Source organism: Saccopteryx leptura, chromosome 6 (genome assembly GCF_036850995.1).
Source record: "Saccopteryx leptura isolate mSacLep1 chromosome 6, mSacLep1_pri_phased_curated, whole genome shotgun sequence".
NCBI lineage: Eukaryota > Metazoa > Chordata > Mammalia > Chiroptera > Emballonuridae > Saccopteryx > Saccopteryx leptura.
The window spans coordinates 1,333,776-1,352,426 of record NC_089508.1 but is presented as its reverse complement, the minus strand read 5'-3'; the positions used below and the strand labels follow the sequence as shown (position 1 = coordinate 1,352,426).

Sequence of the window (18,651 nt, the reverse complement as noted above, 5' to 3'; positions counted from 1 at the left end):
GAGTGAGGGGACTGGAAGCAGACCAGGGGGGGACAGAGGAGTGAGGGGACTGGAAGCAGACCTGGGGGGGACAGAGGAGTGAGGGGACTGGGAGTGGACCAGGGGGGACAGAGGAGTGAGGGGACTGGGAGTGGGTCAGGGGGGGGACAGAGGAATGAGGGGACTGGAAGCAGACCAGGGGGGGACAGAGGAGTGAGGGGACTGGGAGTGGGTCAGGGGGGACAGAGGAGTGAGGGGACTAGGAGCGGGTCAGGGGGGGGGGACAGAGGAGTGAGGGGACTGGGAGCAAGTCAGGGGGACAGAGGAGTGAGGGGACTGGGAGTGGGTCAGGGGGGGGACAGAGGAGTGAGGGGACTGGAAGCGGGTCAGGGGGACAGAGGAGTGAGGGGACTGGGAGTGGGTCGGGGGGGGGGACAGAGGAGTGAGGGGACTGGGAGTGGGTCAGGGGGGGCACAGAGGAGTGAGGGGACTGGGAGTGGGTCAGGAGGGGGGACAGAGGAGTGAGGGGACTGGGAGCGGGTCGGGGGGGGGACAGAGGAGTGAGGGGACTGGGAGCGGGTCAGGAGGGGGGACAGAGGAGTGAGGGGACTGGGAGTGGGTCAGGAGGGGGGACAGAGGAGTGAGGGGACTGGGAGCGGGTCGGGGGGGGGACAGAGGAGTGAGGGGACTGGGAGCGGGTCAGGGGGGGACAGAGGAGTGAGGGGACTGGGAGCAGGTCAGGGGCGGGGACAGAGGAGTGAGGGAACTGGGAGCGGGTCAGGGGGGACAGAGGAGTGAGGGGACTGGGAGCGGGTCAGGGGGACAGAGGAGTGAGGGGACTGGGAGCGGGTCAGGGGGACAGAGGAGTGAGGGGACTGGGAGTGGACCAGGGGGGACAGAGGAGTGAGGGGACTGGGAGTGGACCAGGGGGGACAGAGGAGTGAGGGGACTGGGAGCGGGTCAGGGGAGACAGAGGAGTGAGGGAACTGGGAGTGGGTCAGGGGGGACAGAGGAGTGAGGGAACTGGGAGCGGGTCGGGGGGGGGGACAGAGGAGTGAGGGGACTGGGAGCGGGTCAGGGGGACAGAGGAGTGAGGGGACTGGGAGTGGACCAGGAGGGGGGACAGAGGAGTGAGGGGACTGGGAGCGGGTCAGGGGGACAGAGGAGTGAGGGGACTGGGAGCGGGTCAGGGGGACAGAGGAGTGAGGGGACTGGGAGTGGACCAGGAGGGGGGACAGAGGAGTGAGGGGACTGGGAGCGGGTCAGGGGGACAGAGGAGTGAGGGGACTGGGAGCGGGTCAGGGGGACAGAGGAGTGAGGGGACTGGGAGTGGACCAGGAGGGGGGACAGAGGAGTGAGGGAACTGGGAGTGGGTCAGGGGGGACAGAGGAGTGAGGGAACTGGGAGCGGGTCGGGGGGGGGGACAGAGGAGTGAGGGGACTGGGAGCGGGTCAGGGGGACAGAGGAGTGAGGGGACTGGGAGTGGACCAGGAGGGGGGACAGAGGAGTGAGGGGACTGGGAGCGGGTCAGGGGGACAGAGGAGTGAGGGGACTGGGAGCGGGTCAGGGGGACAGAGGAGTGAGGGGACTGGGAGTGGACCAGGGGGGACAGAGGAGTGAGGGGACTGGGAGCGGGTCAGGGGGACAGAGGAGTGAGGGAACTGGGAGTGGGTCGGGGGGGGACAGAGGAGTGAGGGGACTGGGAGCGGGTCAGGGGGGGGACAGAGGAGTGAGGGGACTGGGAGCGGGTCAGGGGAGACAGAGGAGTGAGGGAACTGGGAGTGGACCAGGGGGGACAGAGGAGTGAGGGGACTGGGAGTGGACCAGGGGGGACAGAGGAGTGAGGGGACTGGGAGCGGGTCAGGGGAGACAGAGGAGTGAGGGAACTGGGAGTGGGTCAGGGGGGACAGAGGAGTGAGGGGACTGGGAGCGGGTCAGGGGAGACAGAGGAGTGAGGGGACTGGGAGCGGGTCAGGGGGGGGACAGAGGAGTGAGGGGACTGGGAGTGGGTCAGGGGGGGGACAGAGGAGTGAGGGGACTGGGAGTGGGTCAGGGGGGGGGACAGAGGAGTGAGGGGACTGGAAGCAGACCAGGGGGGGACAGAGGAGTGAGGGGACTGGGAGTGGACCAGGGGGGACAGAGGAGTGAGGGGACTGGGAGTGGGTCAGGGGGGGGACAGAGGAGTGAGGGAACTGGGAGTGGGTCAGGGGGGGGACAGAGGAGTGAGGGGACTAGGAGCGGGTCAGGGGGGGGGACAGAGGAGTGAGGGGACTGGGAGCAAGTCAGGGGGACAGAGGAGTGAGGGGACTGGGAGTGGGTCAGGGGGGGGGACAGAGGAGTGAGGGGACTGGAAGCGGGTCAGGGGGACAGAGGAGTGAGGGGACTGGGAGCGGGTCAGGGAGACAGAGGAGTGAGGGGACTGGGAGTGGGTCAGGGGGGGGGACAGAGGAGTGAGGGAACTGGGAGTGGGTCAGGGGGGGGACAGAGGAGTGAGGGGACTGGGAGTGGGTCGGGGGGGGGACAGAGGAGTGAGGGGACTGGGAGCGGGTCAGGGGGACAGAGGAGTGAGGGAACTGGGAGTGGGTCGGGGGGGGACAGAGGAGTGAGGGGACTGGGAGTGGGTCAGGGGGGGGGACAGAGGAGTGAGGGGACTGGGAGCAAGTCAGGGGGACAGAGGAGTGAGGGGACTGGGAGTGGGTCAGGGGAGACAGAGGAGTGAGGGGACTGGAAGCGGGTCAGGGGGACAGAGGAGTGAGGGGACTGGGAGTGGGTCAGGGGGGGGGACAGAGGAGTGAGGGAACTGGGAGTGGGTCAGGGGGGGGACAGAGGAGTGAGGGGACTGGGAGTGGGTCGGGGGGGGGACAGAGGAGTGAGGGGACTGGGAGCGGGTCAGGGGGACAGAGGAGTGAGGGGACTGGGAGCGGGTCAGGGGGACAGAGGAGTGAGGGGACTGGGAGTGGACCAGGGGGGACAGAGGAGTGAGGGGACTGGGAGTGGACCAGGGGGGACAGAGGAGTGAGGGGACTGGGAGTGGACCAGGGGGGACAGAGGAGTGAGGGGACTGGGAGTGGACCAGGGGGGACAGAGGAGTGAGGGGACTGGGAGCGGGTCAGGGGAGACAGAGGAGTGAGGGAACTGGGAGTGGACCAGGGGGGACAGAGGAGTGAGGGGACTGGGAGTGGACCAGGGGGGACAGAGGAGTGAGGGGACTGGGAGTGGACCAGGGGGGACAGAGGAGTGAGGGGACTGGGAGCAAGTCAGGGGGACAGAGGAGTGAGGGGACTGGGAGCGGGTCAGGGGGGGGACAGAGGAGTGAGGGGACTGGGAGCGGGTCAGGGGGGGGACAGAGGAGTGAGGGGACTGGGAGTGGGTCAGGGGGGACAGAGGAGTGAGGGGACTGGGAGTGGACCAGGGGGGACAGAGGAGTGAGGGGACTGGGAGCGGGTCAGGGGGACAGAGGAGTGAGGGGACTAGGAGCGGGTCAGGGGGACAGAGGAGTGAGGGGACTGGGAGCGGGTCAGGGGGGGGACAGAGGAGTGAGGGGACTGGGAGTGGGTCAGGGGAGACAGAGGAGTGAGGGGACTGGGAGTGGACCAGGGGGGACAGAGGAGTGAGGGGACTGGGAGTGGACCAGGGGGACAGAGGAGTGAGGGGACTGGGAGCGGGTCAGGGGGACAGAGGAGTGAGGGGACTGGGAGCGGGTCAGGGGACTCCCTCAGGAGCGTCCTGTTTGTGCTAGTGGCCACACGGCGGCTCTCGGCTGTCCCAGCCTCGCACCCTGTGTGGGGAGTCCACCTAATGAAGCGTGCCCCCTTGTGCAGGTCCCCGGGAGGGAGGTGGACCCCAGTGTCTGGCGCGACTGGGCTGGTGGAAGTGCTGGAGGGAGATTCCGTGGTGGCTCAGTGCCCTCACCCCTACTGTCCTGCAGAAGTCCCTTCCCAAGCGTGGGCCAGCCCTCACTTTTCTGACTTTGCCGTAGGTCCTGGACTCAGAGCAGGACCCTGCGGAGCATGTCCCCGAGGTGGAGGAGGACCTGGACCTTCTGTATGACACGCTGGACATGGAGAACCCCAGCGACAGCGGCCCAGACATGGAGGATGATGACAGTGTTCTCAGCACCCCCAAGCCCAAGCTCCGGTGCGTGGAGGCCACGGGAGCATGGCGGTGGGGACACCCTGCAGGCTCGGGTAGGGGATGGCAGGACGTGCGGACCCCAACAGGTGTCCCTGGGGCAGCAGCACCCCAGGAAGCTCCCTCATGAGGCCGTGGTGTGGGCGCATGGGGTGTAGGCCGGGGGTCTGGTTTTTTCATGGCGCTGGCTGGCCCAGGTAGGGTGCCTGTCCCAGGAGGGGACCAGGAAGAGAGATGCACAGTTCTGGGTGGGTGTGGCTGTCTCAGAGCCCCCGACCCTGCTGACTACGCTCCCACATCTCCACGTGGCTTTGTCACCAGACACTGAATCCAGCCGTCATTCTAGTTTGAACTATCTTCTAAGTCCCTTTGAATCTGAGTCCCCTCCACCGTCCACATGTCTCTGTTGGGACGGGACGCTTGGCCTGGATGTCTTGGTTTGCCAGATCTTACTGACAACCCCTCCTTTGAGCCGTTCCTGCAAACTGGCGGGATTGTGCGGAAGCTGTCACCCCATGCCGTTGGCTTTCAGGGACACAGGTCGACCTCAGAGCGGTGGAGGAGCTAAGGGGCGGCAGACTGCCCAGCAACCCGTGTCCTCCCTCGTGCCGCAGTTCTGGAGGGTGAGGGCGTCCCGGTGACGCTGCTCTGCCGTGGGGTCTCCACCAGGGGCGTGGCTGTGCCCTCAGTAGCCCTGTCTCCCCACGCCCAGGCCGTACTTCGAAGGCCTGTCACACTCCAGCTCACAGACGGAGATCGGGAGCATCCACAGTGCCCGCAGCCAGAAGGAGCCTCCGAGTCCGGTGAGCACTGGGCCACTGAGCCAGGGGAAGGCTGCCCTGACCTGACCCTCTGCCACAGTCACCTGAGGGTCACGGGCGTGTCGATGGTGGGAAGAGCTGACGCCAGCGTGCTCCTGGCTTTGCAGTGTGGCCTGGTTCTTCCTGCCCGGTGCCGAGTGACTGTCACGGGAAGCCCCGAGCCCCTGTCCACGAAACCCTTGGCCGGGCTCCCCAGGCCGCCGCCAAGCCCACCCCCCGCCCAGGGTGGAGCTGGGCACACAGCCTGATTCCCATCCCGTTCGCACAGGCTGACGTGCCGGAGAAGCTGCGGGCCCCAGGCGGCAAGCCATCCAGCGACAGCGTCTCCGAGGCAGTGGCCCATGTAAGCAGACACAGGCCTCGTCCACTCGCTGCTCGAGCATAGACCCACCTGTGTGCTGCATTTAGGGGTCTGACCAGGAGGCGGGGCCCTGCCACATAGGCCCCTGTGCTCGTGCCACCAGGCACCACCACGAGGGCCACAGGGCACCTGGCGGACAGCAGGTGTGCCTGCTTTGTTGTTGGGCAGAGGCCTGATGACACTGCAGCTGATTCCTGCTGCCCTTGGGGGGTTCTCAAGAAGGGTGTCCTGGGCCATGAGGCAGATTTGGGGAGCCAGGCCCAGGGGCCCCGTGGTGGGAGGTCAGGTCAGCGTGGCTCCCGGGCCGCATGTGGCCACGTCCACCGCAGGGAGCCACCAGCCCTGAGGAGCCCTGAAGGCCCTCCATGACCCAGAGACCCGCGTGTGTGCGCATCCTGACGGTGCCCTCCCTCCCCGCAGAGCACGCCCGCCCCTGGGGAGCAGCCCGCGCAGCCCGAGGACAGCCCAGAGGCGGACACCGCCGCCCTGGACGTGTTCACCGAGAGGCTGCCGCCCAGCGGGCGCATCACCAAGACCGAGTCTCTCGTCATCCCCTCCACCAGGTGACAGGGCACCACCCATGTGGGAGGGCCTTCGGTGGGGTGTGGGCACCAATGCAGCCGGGCAGTGCCCATGTGGGAGGGCCTTCAGAGGTGTGTGGGCACTTCCAGCCGGGCAGTGCCCATGTGGGGGGCTTTGGTGGGGATGGACACCACCAGCCGGGCAGGGCCCATGTGGGGGGCTTTGGTGGGGATGGACACCACCAGCCGGGCAGGGCCCATGTGAGGGCCTTCGGTGGGGTGTGGGCACCAATGCAGCCGGGCAGTGCCCATGTGGGGGGGCCTTGGTGGGGTGTGGACACCACCAGCCGGGCAGGGCCCATGTGGGGGGCTTTGGTGGGGATGGACACCACCAGCCGGGCAGGGCCCATGTGGGGGGCTTTTGGTGGGGTGTGGACACCACCAGCCGGGCAGGGCCCATATGGGAGGGCCTTCAGAGGTGTGTGGGCACCAATGCAGCCAGGCAGTGCCCATGTGGGAGGGCCTTCGGTGGGGTGTGGGCACCAATGCAGCCGGGCAGTGCCCATGTGGGGGGGCCTTCGGTGGGGTGTGGGCACCAATGCAGCCAGGCAGTGCCCATGTGGGAGGGCCTTCGGTGGGGTGTGGGCACCAATGCAGCAGGATGTCCACTGGTGAGAAGCACCATGGAGGCACACAGGTTTCTGGGCCCACCTGGAGGCCCACACAGGCCCCGATGCCCCCGTTTGTCACTAGCTGCCGGCAGGTCTGACAAAGCCATGGCATGGCTGCCTGCCCCAAGGGCAGGGAAGGTTCCCCTTGGCCCCATCAGCCAGCGCCCACGTGGCTGGTGCCTGTGCGAGGTGCTGTCTGTTGCTGCCGAGCGCACCCTGCTGAGCCTCCTGCCAAGGCTTTGGGAGAGCTGGGCGGTGAGCACGTGGGCCTGCCCCAGCCTGTCCTGGTCCCTGCAGGTCCGAGGGGAAGCAAGCCGGCCGCCGGGGCCGGAGCACGTCCCTGAAGGAGCGGCAGCCGGCGCGGCCGCAGAACGAGCGGGCCAACAGCCTGGACAACGAGCGCTGCCCGGACACGCGGAGCCAGCTGCAGGTGGGCGGCCCGAGCGCCCCTCCCGTTGCTCCGTGCCCGCCTGGCCTCTGGGCTCTGATGCCCGCACCCCCCTTCCTCAGGTGGCCCCTGTCCAGAGATGAGTGCTGCCCGCTCTGGGCGGCTGCTGGGGGTGTCCCGGGTGGGGGCGCCGCACCCCTCCTTCCTGGTGTGGACGGCCCTGTGTCTCCAGATCCCCAGGAAGACCGTGTACGACCAGCTGAATCACATCCTCATCTCCGACGACCAGCTGCCCGAGAACATCATCCTTGTCAACACCTCCGACTGGCAGGGGCAGGTGGGGGCCCTTCCTCCCTGCAGGGTGGGGTTGGGGGCGGCCCGAGGCCCACTGTCACCCTTGTCCCCAGTTCCTGTCCGACGTCCTGCAGCGGCACATGCTGCCCGTGGTGTGCACCTGCTCCGCAGCCGACGTGCAGGCCGCCTTCAGCACCATCGTCTCACGGATACAGAGATAGTGAGTCCCGCCACGCGCGCTGCTGCGCTGTCCTGGGTCCCTGCACCTGGCCTTGCCCATGGCGCGTCCACGGGGGCTGCCGGCGGGGCCTGGTGGGGCAGCGGGGGCCTGGTGAGAAGCGGTCTCGGGGGGCGGGGCCTGGTGGGGCAGCGGGGGCCTGGTGAGAAACGGTCTCGGGGGGCGGGGCCTGGTGGGGCAGCGGGGGCCTGGTGAGAAGCGGTCTCGGGGGGCGGGGCCTGGTGGGGCAGCGGGGGCCTGGTGAGAAGCGGTCTCGGGGGGCGGAGCCTGGTGGGGCCGCAGGGGCCTGGTGAGAAGCGGTCTCGGGGGCCATCTGGGGCCTGGGGCGTGGTGGCCGCAGCCGGGTCCTGAGCGGCAGGACGGTTGTCCTCACGAGAACAGCTCCCTGAGGCATCTGTCCCCTCTGTCCTGCCCGTGACCAGCTGCAACTGCAATTCCCAGCCCCCAACGCCGGTGAAGATCGCGGTGGCGGGGGCCCAGCACTACCTCAGCGCTGTGCTGCGGCTCTTTGTGGAGCAGCTGTCCCACAAGACGCCCGACTGGCTGGGCTACATGCGCTTCCTGGTCATCCCTCTGGGTGAGCGCCGTGGTGCCCCCATGGGGGAACTCGATGCCCCCTTTGGTGCCTGTCGTCAGGGACGCGGGGTCAGTCGTCCATCCGTCCAGTCAGCAAAGCCCGAGCCGCTGGTCTCTGCTCGTTTTCTGGTTGGCGCCATTCATCTTGTTACACATTCCTGAATGTGCCATTCCCTGGGGGAGAGCCCTCCCGGGGTGGCAGCAGGAAACCACGTGGGCACAGAGCTGTGGGGGGGGTCCAGCGCCCTGACACTGCCCCCGCCCACAGGTTCCCACCCTGTGGCCAGGTACCTGGGCTCCGTGGATTACCGCTACAACAACTTCTTCCAGGACCTGGCCTGGCGGGACTTGTTCAACAAGCTGGAGGCCCAGAGTGCCGGTGAGCGTGGCTCCCACGCCCACCACCCGGCCCGTGCCCCACCTCTTCCCCAGGCCCGGCTGTACCTAAGCACCCAGGGGCAGGGGTGTCGCACTTCCCTCTGCCTTCCGCGAGCCCCACGCTTGGTGACCGGGGCCAGGCTGGGAGAGGCGGGGCCCGGGACCCTGGAGGGCGGCTCCTCAGGATTTGGAGAGGCCTTGCTGCTCTTGCCCAGGACCCCGTGAGGGTTGAGGGCTACTGCCGCTGGACTCTGGGTGCTGGGCAGCCTCGGGGGAAGTGGACGGAGAGTGGGGCCCAGCACGACACCTCACGGCCTTGCGCGGCCTTCTTGTGCAGTGCAGGACACGCTGGACATCGTGTCGAGAATCACCCAGTACATCGCGGGGGCTAACTGTGCCCACCAGCTGCCCATCGCTGAGGCCATGCTTACTTACAAGCAGAAGAGGTACCGCGTGGGCCCCGGCCTGGGCGAGTGAGGGCGGCCAAGGTGCCACCCAACTCCACGCTGCAGACCCAAGCGTCCCAGCTCCTCGGGGTGTGCCAGGAGCTCTAGATCATGGCCCTCGCGGACAAACCTGGTGGGCCGGGGGGTAGACCAGAACTGGGCTGGGGCAAGGCTGTGTCCTGTTCCAGCCACAGGACCTTCGCTGACCCCAGAGGGGAGCTAGAATAAGCTGGTTGTGTTCCTGTTGTCGCCTGAGTGGTCGTTTCCTCTTGATACTTTACGAGAGCAGCTGTCCTGGTGCCCAGCGCCCAGCAGTGACCAGCTCTCTCGTTCTGGCACCCGCTTCAACAGCCAGGGGTCCCCAGCCAGAGAGAAGTGCTCACCCTGCCCAGAGCCGGATGGTGGCCAGGAGCAGGGGGCAGGGGGCAGAGCCGCTGTGGGGTGGAGGTTCGGCCAGGGTGATTTAGGAGACAGCAGCCCTTTCTTGGCTAGGACTTGGGTGTGGCAGGTCGTCAGGGGGGTCTGGTGGGGACCAGGGGCTCGTTGGGGGAGGTGAGCTAGACAGGCCGGCTCTGCAGCCAGTCAGACAGAGACAAGCCTGCCCACCTGCCCCAGGAGGCCGCCGCTTCCCTGCAGCGGGCAGTAGCGAGTTAAGGTGGTGTCTCTGCGGGTCCCTGGCCTGTGCAGCTCTCTGCCTACCCCTCCTCTCTCGAGCGGCATGCTGTCCCCGAACGGGGACCTCTGCCGGCTGAGCCAGGGGCTTCGAGCACAGAGTAATGTGTCCGTGTTTTCTCTCCTGGTGGCTTCCTGAAAAGGAAAAAGAACTTTCATTTTGACTTTACCCTCAGGTACCACTGTCTCTGGGTCTGTGCCCCACTCTGTGCCCGGGCTGGTCTTTAGGGCTGTTTAGCAGTGCCAGCAGATGGGGGGTGTCCCGAAGGGCTAGTGCCCTAGGTCCGCTTTTCCCTACAGCCCACGTCCCCGCCAGGGCCCGGGGCAGACCTGACTCTCCCGTGTGGACCACTGCCCCCTGCGGCTGCAGTCGGACAAGGGTTATGAGTTTCTCAAGTTGTATCTGCTTGTCTGGTGCCGCTTCTTAACTTAGAAGCAGGGACCTGGGGTCACAGCTCAAGCCACTGACCACTGTGCAGGCTTTGCTCCCAGCACTGGGTGGTTGTGAGCCCCGCTCCCCCGCTCCTGTGCCCATGACCCTGGGAGGATGGGGTTAATGCTGACTCAGGAGGACAGGGGCTTGCCCAGGTGACACCATAGCAAGTGTCCCTAAACAGAGGGTTTTCCCAGCGAAGTTTTGTGGCCAGAGTGCCGGGACCCACCACCCACCTCGAATCAAGGGCTCTTCACCCCGAGGTGGCCCCACCCTTTGAACACCGGTCGAGAGCCACACCCTGGGCCCACAGCACAGAGCTGCCTTTCCCAGGACCCGCTGGTCCCTCCCTAGGGGCGCCGCCGTCCTGGGCCCTGGGTTACTTGCTCTTCTGGGAAAGCCCTGAAGAGCAGGGTTGCTGGGTCCCAAGTGGCCTGCAGGAGGAAGGTGTCAGCCCCTACGACTGTCCTGCTAAACAAGCCTTAGGGCTTCAAGAAAGACCAGCCGCGGCGCCCTGCTGACCCTCACCCCCCACCCCCCACCCCGAGCTGCTCCCCGTTTGTCATAGTGTAAGGACCCTGCAGCACACCCCACTGCCTGGACCCGGCTTACTGTCTCTACCGCACTGGCTGGTCTGAGCCACAAGCCAGGGTTTGGGGGGACCTGGGCCCTCCCCCCATGCCTGCTACCCTGCCTCCACGTCACAGGGGTGACACTGGTGCCCAGGGGTGAGGTGGGGGCTCCTAATGCCCTAGACGGAGCCCGTGAAGGTTCCACGTGTTGTCCACCATCAGAGTCCAGGGCCTGGAGGTCAGTGGGACAGTCTTGGCTTGCTGAGACATCCAGGAGACCCAAGAGAGGGTGGGCAGTGGGTACAGCCCTCCTGGTCCAGTCTGAGCTCCCGAGAGCATCTGCAGGGAGGGCCCTGTCTGGTCACCAGTTCATGGCCCGAGTCAGACACACCTGTCGTGTGCAGCCCAGCAGCATTGGGCAGTGGGTGCTCAGTGCCCTGTCCTGGCCTCACTCCACGCCCTGCCCTTGTGGGAAAGTGATGCGCATAAGCCCCGGTCTCGTGACCCAGATCCGGGGCTTCCCCCGAGGACACACGTGTGTTCTATAACTGGGTTTGGACTGAGGGGTCTCAGTGGCAAATTGGTGTCACCCCTGTCACGCTGGGCCCATGCCGAGGGCTGGATGTTGTCTGCATGGCCCAGAGGCACAGCTTGGCTTTGAGAGTTCCAGCAGCATCCCTTTGTTGTGGCGTCTCCTGAGTCTCGGCCTCCTGAGGCCCTCGCCTGCCTCCCCATGTGCAGCTCACAGGGAGGTTTGTGGGGACAGTGCCTCGGTGAGGGCAGGGAGCCCTGTGGGCAGGAGCCAGCCTGGCAGTGGACCTGGGAACCCCTGGGACTGCCTGCCTGGGTCACCTTGCATGCAGAAGCAGCCTGAACACAGGACTCAGGTTGCTTTACTACTTGAAATGGGGACAAGGGACATTTCCTCTTTCAACTGTGTTCCTCTTAGGGAGCAGGGAGAGGCTGGGAATTTGGTCATTTTCAGCGGGATGGACCGAATCAGTAGGTTCTTTCACCCAAACACATTTCCTTGGTGTTCTGAGGAGGTGGCATGATGGCCCTGGGGCGGAGGCCATGGGTCTCCAAGTGACGCCCCTGTGCCAAGGCCAGAGCACGGCTGCTGCTCTGTGTGTAAGTGGCTCTTCAGCATCGGGCTCCAAGGTTTGAGGGAAGAAATCAGAAGGATTGGGCTGGGACAGTGGCCCAGAGAGCTGGACCTTGGCCAGAGGAATGCCATCAGCCCCGGATGCAGCGCAAGGAGGCACCCCATTCCCGAGGCCCGGACCAAGCCTGCCCTGTGGACCTTCCCAAAGGCCAGGAAGGGACACTCTCCCAGCCTCCCATGGGGCCTCAAGCCTGAACCCTGAGAGCCCCTCTGGCCACCACCCACCGAGGCGGGGACCAGTCTGCGGGCAGCTGGCTGCCGAGCTGACCCACACCACTGGCTTCACTCATGTGGCCCCACCCCCAGCGCAGCTCTGGGGAGCCCACGCTTCTGCTGGAAGTTGTAGAGCCAGGTCCAGACAGAACCCCTACTGCCCGCCACGTGCCTGTGGCTCACACCAGCTGCACGGGAGAGAGAGGGCCTCGGTCTCGCCTGTGGGCTGCTTTTGGGTCGTCACTGTTAGAACACAGCCTGTGCAGCCCACACCCATCCCGGGGCCAGAGGCCTACGGAACAGCCCCCACTTCAGCCTCAACTCTAGTTGGCACGTTGGCACCGCCTCGACCCAAACCACCTGGGAGGAAACCTCTGCACCCTAGCTTTAGGACGGTCACCCCCAATTGCTAGAGGTTGAGACCAGGCAGAGGCAGCGGGCCCCTCTCTTGGGGCTGGACAAAAGGCGGTGCAACAGGGCAGGTCCCCTCGGGACGGAAAAACGGGTCCCTCCCTGAGACGGGCGCTTCCTCTAGGAGCTGCCCTGCGGCCTCGGGGCAGAGCCTTGTGCCTGCCCTCCTCCCTGGGGCGGGCACGGGTGGGCAGAGGTGCGCTGGCGGCCCCAGAACGGAGCAGTAACTGTGTCCTTGCTTACAGCCCCGATGAGGAGTCCTCACAGAAGTTCATTCCCTTCGTGGGGGTGAGTAGCTTGGTGGCGGGAGGCGGCCTTGCCCAGAGCACTCCTGCATTCTGCCCGCTCTGCCTGCTTGGGGAACTACTAACCTGCCCACAGGTCAAACTGTGTGTCTGCTTCTGCATTAAGCTGATACATTCTAGAACCTTCTCCTCCACTCTGAGCTAAAGGCTTGCCTTTGAATCCTTCCCATCTTAAAGCTCATGTCATCATCCCGTGTCTAGCGGGGGTGAGGTGACAGGCCAGTGTCTGCTGTCCTGGCATCTAGCTCAGCACAGGTCCTACCTCCAGGTTGTGGGGTGTGGCCCGGGAAACAGGAGTCTTCCTCTCCCGTGCTGGGATGAAGGATGGCCCCATGCCAGCCAGACTCTCCCTCCCGTGCTGCAAGTATCCACAGCCTGCTGTCCACTGGGTGGCCTCCAGCCGAGGTGTCTACACTGACGGCTGTAGGCAGCCTGTTCAGTGGGGCTCCATTCCCCCTGGTCAGGCGTCCAAGATGGCTGCCAGCCCTCCTGGGGGGAGTTAGTCCAGAGCAGCCTGTCCTGTGGAACCGTCCGTGGCGATGGGAGGGCCCTACACTGCTGACTGCACCAGCCGCGAGCCCCTCAGACACTTAGAATGCCACCATGTGGCCGAGGCATGCCCCGTCACTGGGATTCACTTTGACCCTATGTAGCCCCCGCACTGCGCAGGTACTGCAGCTCTGTCGGCCCACACGGGTTTGAGGTAGCATTGGTCTGAGCAGGGCACCGGGTTCGGGCCTCAGGGCCTCTGTCCCTGAGCTGGGCAGGGCTCTCTCACACCAAGGTCCTGACCTCACTGACATCTGGGCCTGGTCACTCACACAGGCTCATGGCTTGCTGAGGGCCAGCTGGAGTATGGAACCACAGAGGCTCGGTCATGAGTCGGGGTCACCTTTCTGCCTGTGGCCAAGTGCATCCTGAGCACTGGCCACAGCTCGAGGCCAATCCAGGGACCACTGGTAGCCACGGACCCTCCTGGGGGTGCAGGATGTCCATGCAGTGTGCCGCCACTCAAGGAGACTCCCAGACATGCCTTCCGGGAGGGAGGGTCCCCTGCCTCACTCACACCGTGGCTGAGCACCGCTGTGGCGCCCGGACTTGGCTCTGCCCCCGGACAGGAGGGCTGGTTCCTGGCTCCACCCCGGGCCTCCTGTGAGGCACGTGGCAGCCGGTGCCTGTTGTTTTGTAGGTGGTGAAAGTTGGAATAGTGGAGCCGTCCTCGGCCACATCAGGTAACCTCACCCGTCCTCCACGGGGAGGGAAGCCCCCATGCTCTCAGTGCTTCTGCTCAGCTCAGATGGGCCTCCGACCCGACCTGGCAGGGAGGCCTGGCAGCACCTCCACGCATGCCCTCCCCAGCCCGTGGGGCCGCTCGGCCTCCCTGCCAGGTCCTGGTCTGGACGCCCGGAGCTGCTGTGGGGGATCAGCGCCGTCTCCTCACTCTTTCCCAAAGGAGACTCGGATGACGCGGCCCCCTCAGGCTCCACGGTGCTCTCGTCCACCCCGCCATCCACATCTCCCGCCGCCAAGGAGGCCTCGCCCACCCCCCCCCTCCTCCCCCTCGGTGAGCGGGGGCCTGTCCTCCCCCAGGTAAACGCAGCCACACCCCACCCCAGCCCTGCTCCTGGACATGCTGTCCCCCGACTCCTGTCCATCCCCCTTCCCCCCTCCAACACCACGGGGCTCGGGTTAGAGACTACTGGTAAGGCTCGTGGTCACTGGCCACCCTCTGAGTGCCAGGAATCAGAGCATCTGGTGGGCGGATGGGCTCCGAGAAGTCGGCACTGAGAGGGTGTGGGCGCGCTCAGACAAGGACATCCGTCCTGGTGGGTGGGTACAGGTCCCTAGCTCACGAGGAGACGGACAGCATCACGGCAGACAGAAACCATCGGAGTAAATAAATAGGTGCTCTGCCCACAGATGGGGTCTGGGAACCATGACGCAGGTAGAAGGTATTGGAGACAGCAGCTGGGGGTTGGCAGCCCCTCCGCCACGCTCGGGTCTCGTGAGCCAGACTGACACAGACACAACTTGTGTGGCCTCTGGGGGCATCCTTGCACCCGCACAGGACCCGAGGTCACTGGGACACCTGGGCTCCATGAGGCCGACCTGTGCTGGGCTGGCTGACCTCTGCCCTCCAGGCTCAAGGGGTGGCTCAGGACAGCCCAGCAGTTAGACTCTGCCAGGGCCACAGGCCGACCGGGAGACCAGGGATGGACCCACAGTGGGCTGCGGGTCAGCTGCACCTCCCCCGCCAGCAGCAGCTGCACGGGTGCCCCTGTCCCTGCCTGAGGACGGACGGTGAGCTCCCCTTTGCTTCCCCAGCCAGGGCGTCGGCGCTGAGCTGATGGGGCTGCAGGTGGATTACTGGATGGCGGCCCAGCCCACAGACAGGAAGAGAGACGCAGAGAAGAAGGACCTGCCCATCGCCAAAAGCACGCTCAAGTGCACCTTCCGGTCTCTCCAGGTCAGCAGGCTGCCCAGTAGCGGCGAGGCCGCAGCCACGCCCACCATGTCCATGACCGTGGTCACCAAGGAGAAGAACAAGAAGGGTGAGTGTGTGCGGGGGTGTGGGGTGTGGGGTGTGGCAGCTGCAAGGTCCCTTCCCTTGCCACTGGGCGGGTGGGTGGACGGGTGGGTGTCCCAGGTGAGCAGGGGTCCAAGGGCCTCCCTGGCCCGGGCCCTAGAGGAGCCACAACACAGCACAGCCCTTTTCCTCCTAGTGATGTTTTTGCCCAAGAAAACCAAGGACAGGGATGTGGAGTCCAAAAGCCAGTGCATCGAGGGCATCAGCCGCCTGATCTGCACGGCCAAGCACCAGCAGAACATGCTGCGGGGTGAGCCCCGGGGGTCGGGCCCTGGACCCGGGTTTCGGTGCTTCTCTCTGTAAAACAGGAAGGCAGGACCGGGCAGCTTCCTAAATGCAGCTCAGGAACTGCCTTGGTTTTGCTATGAAACGTGTGTCTCTCACGAGCCAGGCTTGGGACACATTTCTTTGAGGCTTAGGAAGTTCTGAGCAGTGATTTTTCAACCTCTCTGGCCTCTTACAAGATTGACTCGTGTTTCAGAGTCTTTCCGGAGGCTGTTCCTCCCCAGGACTCAGAAGTGGAACTCAGGGTTCTCTTTTCACGAGCTCTAGTCTGATGACCTTGGCGGTGGAGAATCCCTGACTTCCCACCGTGGTTTTCTGGTTTAAGCGGAGAGTGTTTTCTGCCTGTTTTGCGGACTCCTGCTGGGGCAGAAGGGGTGAGGACCAGCAGCCCCCACGGTTGGGGAGAGGTGGCCACAGCGGGTGGTTCGAAGGCAAATGGCAGAAAGGTCCTTGGCCTCTGGAAGCCTGGGGTCCCTGGAGGTGTCAGGCCCCTCCAGGTTGTCCTGGGCCCGGGCCTGAGAGGGGACTGGCACGTTCTCCTGGCCAGTGGGCAGGCGGGTCAAGCGGTCTTGTCCCTGCAGTCCTCATCGACGGCGTGGAGTGGAACGACGTGAAGTTCTTCCAGCTGGCGGCCCAGTGGTCCTCCCACGTCAAGCACTTCCCCATCTGCATCTTCGGACACTCCAAGTCCACCTTCTAGCCCTGCCCGTGCCCTGCCGTGGCTGAGCCCAGGAGGGCCCAGCTGCTTTCCTGATAACATTTCAGTTTACTACGAGAGACATCCTGGACACACAAGGAGAAACCGTCTTCAGTGCGGATGTTCCACAGCCTGGAAACTAACAGGGTGGCCCCCACGAGCCTGCGGCTCCGCTTATTAACCAGAATGCTCCGGCAGTTCGAGAGGTCAGGTGGGCAGTGTCACACCGGAGAATCATGGAAGGTGTGTTTTGGCCTCAGGACCCCCGACCCTCCCAGCAAGAAGGGTTCTCGCTTTCGTGACCTGCCCTTCCTGGAAGCCAGGACTGCTTCTCCAGGGAGCCGGCTCCGGCAGGCGACTGTGTGCCCAGACTCAGCGGTGGGCGTCCATGGCCGAGGGCCAGCGTCCCACCGGGGGCAGCCTGAGCAGAACACGGGCCGGTCAGCCCAGTCCTGGGCCCCAGCCGCCAACCAGCCAAGTCCCTGCACCACCCTCTCGTGGTTCCCAATAAACTCCAGCCTCGCCAGGCAGCGGAGATTTTACATTAGCAGATATTTTTAATGCTTTTAAATACATGTTACGACGTAGCTGCCAAACAGAAGTCCTTTGCTCTTCCAAAGGCCCACTGGCCAGGGGCTGGGCAAAGCCAATCAGCACCACCTCTGGCCCAGCCTGCACCTGCTTCCTAGGACCTGCTCCCTTGGGCGATTCTCAAGACACCCCTTGCTGCTGTGAGCTGACCCTGTCTCAGATACGCAAGCACAGTGGCCACCTGCCCCCGCCCCTGGCCCCACCTGCTGGCATTGCCGGGGTGGGGGGATGCACTCTAACAGTACTAAGGTGGTTAGTGACAGCTCAGGCAGGGTGACCAGGACTGTCGGAGCCATGGGTACAGCCGGAAGCACCCCACAGACGGGCCGGGTGGCTTCTCTAGGCCAAGCTTCTCAGAGTTAGGTTTTGGGTTTGAGTCCCATGCTGGCTGGCAGCCCCACCCTCTGCCTTCCCAGCAGCAGGAAGGAGGCATCCTGACCTGTAGCCAGGCTCCTCCACAGCCCTGCTGTGCTCCCACCACCCCACAGCTCAAGTCTCCATAGGAAGAGCCCACTAGCCTCTGCCCTGTGGTCGCTGTGGGCCTGGTACCGTGACAGCCCACCCAGGGGGCTGTGGGCCTGGTTTTCTAAGGCTGAGAGTTTGACAGGCTGTGCTCAGAGCACTGTGCCAAATGCAGGACCAGCTGCAACCTGTCCCGTTCTTCAAGGACAAGCCTCACTAACGGCCGGCAGCACAGAAGGGTTCCGTCCTTGAGGGGGTGGAAGATGGAGCATCTTTCTTGCCTGTGACCTTCCTCTTACCTCCTCCCCCAGATGGCTGTACAGGGTCTGTGTGTTCATGGCCAAAGGCCCTGGGGCTAGCTGGCAGACAGGCCTTGGGCATGAACTTGGGCACAGCCCATGCTTCAGGGGAGCATGTGAGCACAACACTGTGCAGTGGGCCTTCTCCCCTAAGAGCACCTTGTTGCTAAAATACACCTCTTCTGATGGTGCCTGGACTGGGTGCCTGAGGACAGTCCTGGCCTGGGGTCCTGCCAGGGAAGAACCTGGGATGAGGGTGCAGCCACTGGACCCAGGACCGCTGGAGCCTGAGGTTACTCCTGGAAGCAAGCGGGCCTGGAGACGTGGAGCCTCCCAGCCTCACTCCTGCCCTCTCCTCAAGGCCTTGGTCACTGCCCCTCAAGTTAGTTTCCCAAAGGTTCCTCTCCGTGGAAAGGAGATAGAGGTGGAATGCCCTTGACTTAACTTTCTAGATTCAGAGCTGGTTTTCGAGGAATGTTTTAGAACTGGCCGTGGGTAGACAGCCGCTTTTCTGGAGCCCGCCCCCCCCACACACACACACAGCAGGCCTCCCCATCCACTTCCACAGCTGCATTGTAAGCTGGAGGGGGGCACAGCCAGCATCTCTCCTCTGTCCTGGGGCCTGCAGAGCCTGGTGGTGGAGTCCTGTTCCCGAGCCCACCTGTCACACTGTCCCTGGGCCTGGGAGGTTGGGCAAGTGCCACCATGACTCAGACTTGGGCTGCACTCACCTTTACCTCAGTTTCCCCATTGGCTTAATGGAGACGTTCACAGTTCCCCTGCCTACCTCATGGAGCTGTTCTGAGTAAAGCACCATCCCTCTAAGGAAGGGGGCACAAAAGCCAAAGCTGTGACATGAGCACAGTGGAGAGGGATGTGGAGTTGAGTGTGGAGACCGCACGGCCCACAGGATGGGAGCAGACCCCTCAGAGCAAGCTTCCCAGCCCACTGGGTGACCAAAGGCAACTGGGACTCAAAGGTTAAGCCACCAGTCACCATGGGGCAAGGCCAGGCTCCTGGGTGGTGTGGGCAGGCTCCATTCTCACCCAGGCCCGGCAGGGGCCAGATAGTGCTCTGGAGCCCCACCCACACCTTCCTCCTCCTGTGTCTGTCCTCTGGGTCACCATCTCCCCAGCAGATGCTGGCCAGTGTTCT

At 64.8% G+C, this 18,651-nt stretch overlaps 1 protein-coding gene across 1 annotated transcript in view; it reads left to right on the top strand.

Moving 5' to 3' along the window:
- Nucleotides 1-16,691, top strand: part of PACS2 (phosphofurin acidic cluster sorting protein 2) — a 62,790-nt gene extending 46,099 nt beyond the window's left edge. Inside the window, 18 exon segments of the mRNA XM_066342097.1 lie at nucleotides 3,959-4,116; nucleotides 4,823-4,913; nucleotides 5,200-5,274; nucleotides 5,713-5,855; nucleotides 6,782-6,914; nucleotides 7,105-7,209; nucleotides 7,280-7,386; nucleotides 7,827-7,981; nucleotides 8,249-8,359; nucleotides 8,696-8,804; nucleotides 9,620-9,652; nucleotides 12,516-12,558; nucleotides 13,765-13,807; nucleotides 14,029-14,120; nucleotides 14,122-14,165; nucleotides 14,901-15,127; nucleotides 15,299-15,412; nucleotides 16,029-16,691. Coding sequence (XP_066198194.1) covers nucleotides 3,959-4,116; nucleotides 4,823-4,913; nucleotides 5,200-5,274; nucleotides 5,713-5,855; nucleotides 6,782-6,914; nucleotides 7,105-7,209; nucleotides 7,280-7,386; nucleotides 7,827-7,981; nucleotides 8,249-8,359; nucleotides 8,696-8,804; nucleotides 9,620-9,652; nucleotides 12,516-12,558; nucleotides 13,765-13,807; nucleotides 14,029-14,120; nucleotides 14,122-14,165; nucleotides 14,901-15,127; nucleotides 15,299-15,412; nucleotides 16,029-16,147 — 1,902 coding nt within the window. The 3' untranslated portion in view covers nucleotides 16,148-16,691.
- Nucleotides 16,692-18,651: the final 1,960 nt, after the last annotated feature.